Source organism: Palaemon carinicauda, chromosome 30 (genome assembly GCF_036898095.1).
Source record: "Palaemon carinicauda isolate YSFRI2023 chromosome 30, ASM3689809v2, whole genome shotgun sequence".
Lineage (NCBI taxonomy): Eukaryota > Metazoa > Arthropoda > Malacostraca > Decapoda > Palaemonidae > Palaemon > Palaemon carinicauda.
Window position 1 is genome coordinate 84,587,525 of NC_090754.1, and position 7,500 is coordinate 84,595,024.

Consider the following 7,500-nt stretch of genomic DNA (forward strand, 5'->3'; position numbering starts at 1 on the left):
ATGGTGAAAACACTGATTTGTATAAAATTGCTGATTTTTTATTACGTGTTAATTGGTATAAAATTATAATCGATACTTCGCCATTCAGTAATAATAATAATGATAATAATGATAATAATAATAATAATAATAATAATAATAATAATAATAATAATAATAATAATAATAATGAATCATCATTATCTCTGAAATATTCATCGTATTTATTAAAAAATGATTTTCTCCAAAAGATTATCATTCTTCTCTTCATTTACTTTTATCTATTAACTTTCCAGCTAATTTCATCTGATTTAGACATCTTCAATTAATAATACCCTTATGCTTCTTTATCTAAATGTCTACTTAAAGCTAAATTTACCTTAATATATTTAAATATAACGTAAAAATTCATTATCATATGCAAAAGCTGTGTTCCCATGCCTTACCATACCACTATTGAAGAACATAATTTTCCACGGACATTTTCCGTAAAAATATAATGTTCTCAGCCGTATTTTAGTAAAATACAGGCGACCGTAATATTTACCATACTTTATTATTATCTTTTACGGGATGGTGACCGTAATATCAATCCTTAACGTTGATATATCCGTTTTTAAAACGGTAAATGCCTGGCAACATGTATTATAGGATTTGTACCTAAAAAGCAAAAATGTTGAAAAATCTACGAAACTAATCTAAATGATATAAGCCTACACAGTAAATAATAAAGTACCTTCAGTGTTTAAAACCAGTTATAAGATTGAATTTACTTTAAGCAAAAGCCATGTTTCATGCCTTTACCCCATGTACGAGAATATTAAAAAACCACGCAATAAATATGTATGATATAAGCCTATACACTCAATTAAAAATTTTATAATCTCTGCGACAATTCTTAAAACCATATGTAAAGATGAATTTATTTTATGCAAAAGCAATATTCCATACCTTACTAGCCAAATATGAGAATATTAAAGAAATATTACGTATTAAATTTGAATGATATAAGCATATACACTGAATAATAAAGGACCTTACAATCTAATTCAATGTTTAAAACAGCTTGTAACCATGAATTTATTATTAGGCAAAAGCCATGTTCCATGCCTTACTACCTAAATACGAAAATATTAAAAAAAACTACGCAATAAATCTGAACAATATATATATTTCTGTATTTCTATTTTTTAATGTTCTATGGTGTCTACTGTAATATTACACCCAGTGTAGAATTCTAATAAGTTTTACAATTGCTGATTTTTTTTTTTCTTTTTTAGTCATAATCTTGCAAGTAGTGTACCAAATGTATCTGTAGTCAAATAATTTCTACAAAATTATCTTTCATGTAAAGGTTAAATTTTATTGTAATCGCAAGGAAATCTAGAAATATCAGTAATCACTATTCGGTGTTTTACGTATAATGTATAATACCCCATGTATAGATTGGAAATAAAGTGTTATTATAGAATTATTATGCAATGTATAAAAAAAACTTTATAATCTCTGCGTCAATGCTTAAAACCATACTTATTCTATACGTAAGCTTGATATGCATTACCAATCCATGCACATTCCGATGCCATGCACTGTTTCCGCAACCCCCTGCAATCCATTCCCTCCGGATCTTACGATCTCAAAGCGTCAAAGAGAGGATCAGGCTCCGAGGTGGAAGACGGACTCGTCTCCGTTGTGGCGTCTGACGTCGTAACTTCGTCCGTGGTCGTGGAACTTCCAGGCGCTTCTGTACTCGCAGTTGTGGTTGTGATTTCTGGGGAGGTTGTGCTTATGAAAGGTTCGGTTGTGGTGCTGTAGTCTGGTTCTTCGGTTGCTTTGGTGACGGTGGTTGTGTCTAGAGGCGTTGGTGATTTGAGGTCACTAATCTCGTCTTCCAGCGATTGGATTTTGGCTTTGACTGCAAAGATAAAACATGAAATTAGCTTTCATCACTTCCAAGGAGAATCAAGGATCATCTGCATAGGAATTTTCAGTGGAAAACCTTATAATTCAGAATCTTATTTTATGAAACGTTAGTGTTTATAAATTTGATGATTGTCAATACAAAGAAAATATTCATAACTTCATGGGAGACTCAAGGATCATCTACATAAGAAATTTCAGCGGAAAACTTCATTCTTTAGAATTTCATTTTATAAAACGTCAGTGTTTATGAGAGTGATAAGTGTTAATCCAGAGAAAATAACTTCTAAACAATAATAAATGCCGCGTTCATACATTACATAATGTAAATACATTTATTTACCAAGGCACTTCCCCCAATTTATGGGGATAGCCGACTTAAAAATTAGGACAAAAGGGGACTTTTCCTCTCTTTGCTACTCCCAGCCTGACGAGGGATTCAGCCGAGTTTGCTTGGTACTGCTAGGGTGCCAGAGCCCACCATTCCCTGTTATCCACCACAAATGAAGCTTCATGCCATGAATCCCCTACTGCTGCTACCTGAGCAGTAACCATGGCGACCGGAGGAATCAACAGGGCTTACCGAAAGGCAAAATAGCTCGCTATTCATTCCTATTTCTAGCAAACTTTTTAGCCTCTCTCACATCTATCCTCCTATCACCAAGAGCTTTCTTCACTCCGTTACATACTGTATCATGAATAAATCTATTGTGTAGATAATTTCCACAGCAATAGCCGTTTCGTGCATCTACACAGAAAAACTATCTATTGTATTTCTCAAGGCACCCCAACCCCCTTTCCGTCAATGTTTATTTAAAGATTTTAAAGGCCGCTTATGAATGGCAGTGATATTGCCCTAGCAAGCAGGATAATGCCAGAGACACTGATCATATATACATATGATCAGCGCCCAAGGCCCTTTTTCACCTAAGCTAGGACCAAGGAGGGCCGGGCAATGACCGCTGATGACTTAACAGATAGAGCTATACGCTCCCCCAAAGCCCCCCTCATTAGCTCATTAGGATGGTGAGGGTGCAACAACCAAAGGAACTAATGTGCTTGAGCGAGACTTATACTCCAGTCTGGCGTTCACCACTCAGGGACGTTACCGCAGACACACGATTTCTTTTATACTAATATTGTTCAAACTCCCTACCTATCCATCTATCTATAATTCTTCATGTAATATATATATATATATATATATATATATATATATATATATATATATATATATATATATATATATATATATTATTATTATTATTTATATATATATATATATATTATTATTTATATATATATATATATATATATATATATATATATATATATATTTATATATATATACCTTTCTTATCTTTTAATCTATTAATCATAAAATTTTTATTGCCCTATTGACCTAATTTGCAAACCATCACAAACCACCAATTTAGCCTTTCTTCCCCGCTAGACTTTTTACCTCTTCCACATATCAACCTCTTTTACCTTTGGTCTCTTTCAATTATAATTTTATCTTACCACATAATGTTATAAACTACATAATATTTCATCTCTTTAATTACCATTCAACATTATTCACATTCATTATTTAAAGTTTGGTCAACAGTTCATTGTATTCAGACTTTGGCTTCTAAAAAGTCAGCATAGATCTTAAACACAATGTCATTATCGCTTCACTGATTCATTTGCCTATACTGATAACTGTTTTACAGATAAGCTCTTATCGCCTTTACCTTTACGCATAGGAACAAATACTTCTCTTGAACATTCCTTCATAAACTTTCCTTTATCTACACTGTTAAAAATACCGTAATTTTAATCTGAAATTCTCCGTAAAAATATACTGTTCTTAGCCGTATTTCAGTAAAATACGGGCGACCGTAATTTTTACCCTACTTTGCTATTACCTTTTACGGGTTGGAAGCCGTAATATCACTCCTTTACGTCATTATATCCGTTTTTAAAACGGTAAATACCTGGCCACATTTATTATTATTATTATTATTATTATTATTATTATTATTATTATTATTATTATTATTATTATTATTACGAGCTAAGCTATAACCCTAGTTTGAAAAGCAAGATGCTATAAGCCCGAATACTTTTACCCATTTGTTACGGCAAATCTTAATCATATGTTCGTCACTGTACTGCATCATCTCACTGGTATTCCTATCAACGTGTATTTCCATTTTTCAGTCTCTTAATTGGCCAAGACAAGTCTTCAATAGGGACCAGCCCCCCGTTGAGATACTACCGCTAAAGAGTTATGGGGTCCTTTGCCTGGCCAGACAGTACTAAATTGGATTCTTCTCTCTGGTTACGGTTCTTTCCTTTTGCCTACACATACACCGAATAGTCTGGCCTATTCTTTATATATTCTCCTCTATCCTCATACACCTGACAACACTGAGATTACCAAACTATTCTTCTTCTCTCAAGGGGTTAACTACTGCAAAGTAATTGTTCAGAGGCTAATTTCCTCTTTGTAAGCGCAGAAGAGACTCTTTAGCTATGGTAAGCAACTCTTCTAGAAGGACACTCCAAAATTAAACCATTGTTCTTGAGTCTTGGGCAGTGCTATAGCCTCTGTACCATGGTCTTCCACTGTCTTGGGTTAGAGTTCTCTTGCTTGAGGGTACGCTCGGGCACACTGTTCTATCTAATTTCTCTTCCTCTTGTTTTGTTAAAGTATTTATAGTTTATATAGAAAATATTTATTTCAGTGTTGTTACTCTTCTAAAAAATATTTTATCTTTCCTTGTTTCCTTTCCTCACTGGGCTACTTTCTCTGTTGGAGCCCCTGGGCTTATAGCATCTTGCTTTTCCAACTAGGGCTGTAGCTTAGCAAATAATGATAATAATAATAATGATAACCCCATCTTACACTTCTTTCACTCACTTGTGTCTGTTTCTAATGTAATTTGCAATGACATTTGTTTAACTATAACATACTCATTATGTTCTATTATGGCGTTATCAGCAAAATCTGCATTCATAAAAATTTTGTGTTCTATTTAACTGAGACTAGTGCATATAACCATGACTTCTACCCTCAATTTAACTTTCAAGCTCGTTTGATTTCTATACTCGTTTGATTCCAACACTCATTTGACTATACCTACAGCCAAAGCCCATCTGATTTCTACACTCATTTGACTACACAGAACACTCATTTAACTTTCATACCCGTTTGACCCCAACACTCATTTGATTGATTACAATCAAAGTCCATCTGACCTCTACCCTCATTTGACTAATATAATCATTTAACTTTCATACTCGTTTGACTTCTATGCTAGTTTGACTCCAACACTCATTTGACTACTTACAACCAAAGTCCATCTGACTTCTACACTCATTTGGCTATACAGAACAATCATTTAACTTTCATACTCTCTTGACCCCAACAGTCATTTGACAACTTACAACCAAAGTTCATCTGATTTGTACCCTCATTTAACTAATATAATCATTTAACTTTCATACTCGTTTGACTCCAACACTCATTTGACTACTTACAACCAAAGTCCATCTGATTTGTACCCTCATTTAACTAATATAATCATTTAACTTTCATACTCGTTTGACTCCAACAGTCATTTGACTACTTACAACCAAAGTCCATCTGATTTGTACCCTCATTTAACTAATATAATCATTTAAATTTCATACTCGTTTGACTCCAACACTCATTTGACTACTTACAACCAAAGTCCATCTGACTTCTACCCTCTTTTGACTAATATAATCATTTAACTTTCATACTCTTTTGACTCCAACAGTCATTTGACTACTTACACCCAAAGTCCATCTGATTTGTACCCTCACTTAACTAATATAATCATTTAGCTTTCTTACTCGTTTGACTCCAACAGTCATTTGACTACTTACAACCAAAGTCCATAGCAATGACGGCAATTATGAAACACAGCAAAGCGATGACCAGAAATCCAATGACTTTGATGAGTGTCTTCTCGGAGCGAGATTTATGTCGCCAAGCCATTTCGAGTTTATCACGACTGCAAAATAAAAGAAAACATTATTAATTGTTCGCCGTTACTACTACTACTACTACTACTACTACTACTACTACTACTAGTTCAATTTGTCCATTGTGCATGTTGCATAAGATTTTTTATAATTATGACCATCCTTTACATTCAGATCTTCCCGGACAGTTCCATCCAGTTTGTAATACTAGGTATGCAGTGAATTCTAATAGTCAGATATTCTCCATCATAAGGCTCAATACCTCACAGTACTGTAGAAGTTTTATTTCAGCTGTAACCAAATTGTGGAATGATCTTCCTGATCGGGTAGTTGAATCAGTAGAACTTCAAAAGTTCAAACTTGCAGCAAATGTTTTTATGTTGAACACGCTGACATAAATCTTTTTATAGTTTATATATTAAATATATGTTTTAATGTTGTTAATGTTTCTAAAATCTTTTATTTTGATTTTTCATTACTTCTTATATCGTTTATTTATTTCCTTGTTTCCTTTCCTCACTGGGCTATTTTTCCCTGTTTGAGCCCTTGGGTTTATAGCATCTTGCTTTTCCAACTAGAATAATAATAATAATAATAATAATAATAATACAACTCCTAATACTGCAGTTGTTACTGCTACTACTCCTATTACTAATACTATTACTACTAGAACAATAACTACTAGTGCAACCAACAGTTTTATTAATAGTCGTAATATTAGTAGTAGTAACAAAGATCTTTCTTGGAATCTATTAAATTCTGTTTTGGTACGATTATAGTTATCAAAATTTCCATGTATAAGTAAGTATTTACGGTGTTCTATTTTTAGCATTATCATTATAATCATAATTGCGACGTTAGGTACTCTCTTTCTCTCTCTCTCTCTCTCTCTCTCTCTCTCTCTCTCTCTCTCTCTCTCTCTCTCTCTCGCCATATCCTCCATTTCCAAATGAAGTTTTATCCATTTAATGATAATTTTATTAGAAGATATAATCAAAATACTTTTCATCTCTCTTTGCTTATGCTAGGATCCAAAGTACCAAATATAATTAAATTAATCTTCCTAAATCATTATTCCTTTCTCTGTTTCAATAAAGTATTTGGTATAACTTAATCCGCACCTGAACTATCTACAACCTAGCATTATCCACAAAATACAAAATAATAATGATCTACGCTAACTGGTCTTCATTATTCATGGTGTGCAAAGTCCGTAGATTATATGGAAAAATTTTCTCCTGAATTTATATTCTATTAAGATCAACTTATCTATGTAAAAGATCTATATTGAACTTTTTGTGAGTTTTAATTCTTCATCATATTTTATACTGTTCCTGTTTTCTTATTTGTTCTGTGGCCACTTTAATCTTGGTAAGTGTAGAAGAGGCTCTTTAGCTATGGTAAGCAGCTCTTCTAGGAGAAGGACTCTCCAAAATCAAACCATTGTTCTCGAGTCTTTGGTAGTGCCATTGCCTCTCTACCATGGTCTTAAGTTAAAGTTCTCTTGCTTGAAGGTACACTCGGGCACATTATTCTATCCTATTTCTCTCCTTGTTTTTTTAATTTTTTTTTTTAGTTTATGTGGGAATTATTCATTTTGAT

The 7,500-nt window shown here is 33.1% G+C and overlaps 1 protein-coding gene across 4 annotated transcripts in view; it reads right to left on the minus strand.

Annotated features, from left to right (window-relative positions):
• Positions 1-7,500, minus strand: part of LOC137623328 (uncharacterized) — a 73,339-nt gene that overhangs the window by 6,900 nt on the left and 58,939 nt on the right. For all 4 annotated transcript variants that reach the window (XM_068354128.1, XM_068354127.1, XM_068354129.1 and 1 more), the window contains exons 2-3: positions 5,800-5,927; positions 1,612-1,894 (exon numbers count right to left, since the gene is read on the minus strand). In XM_068354128.1, the coding sequence (XP_068210229.1) occupies positions 1,612-1,894; positions 5,800-5,911 (395 nt within the window). In that variant the 5' untranslated portion in view covers positions 5,912-5,927. The remainder of the gene's footprint in view (positions 1-1,611; positions 1,895-5,799; positions 5,928-7,500) is intronic.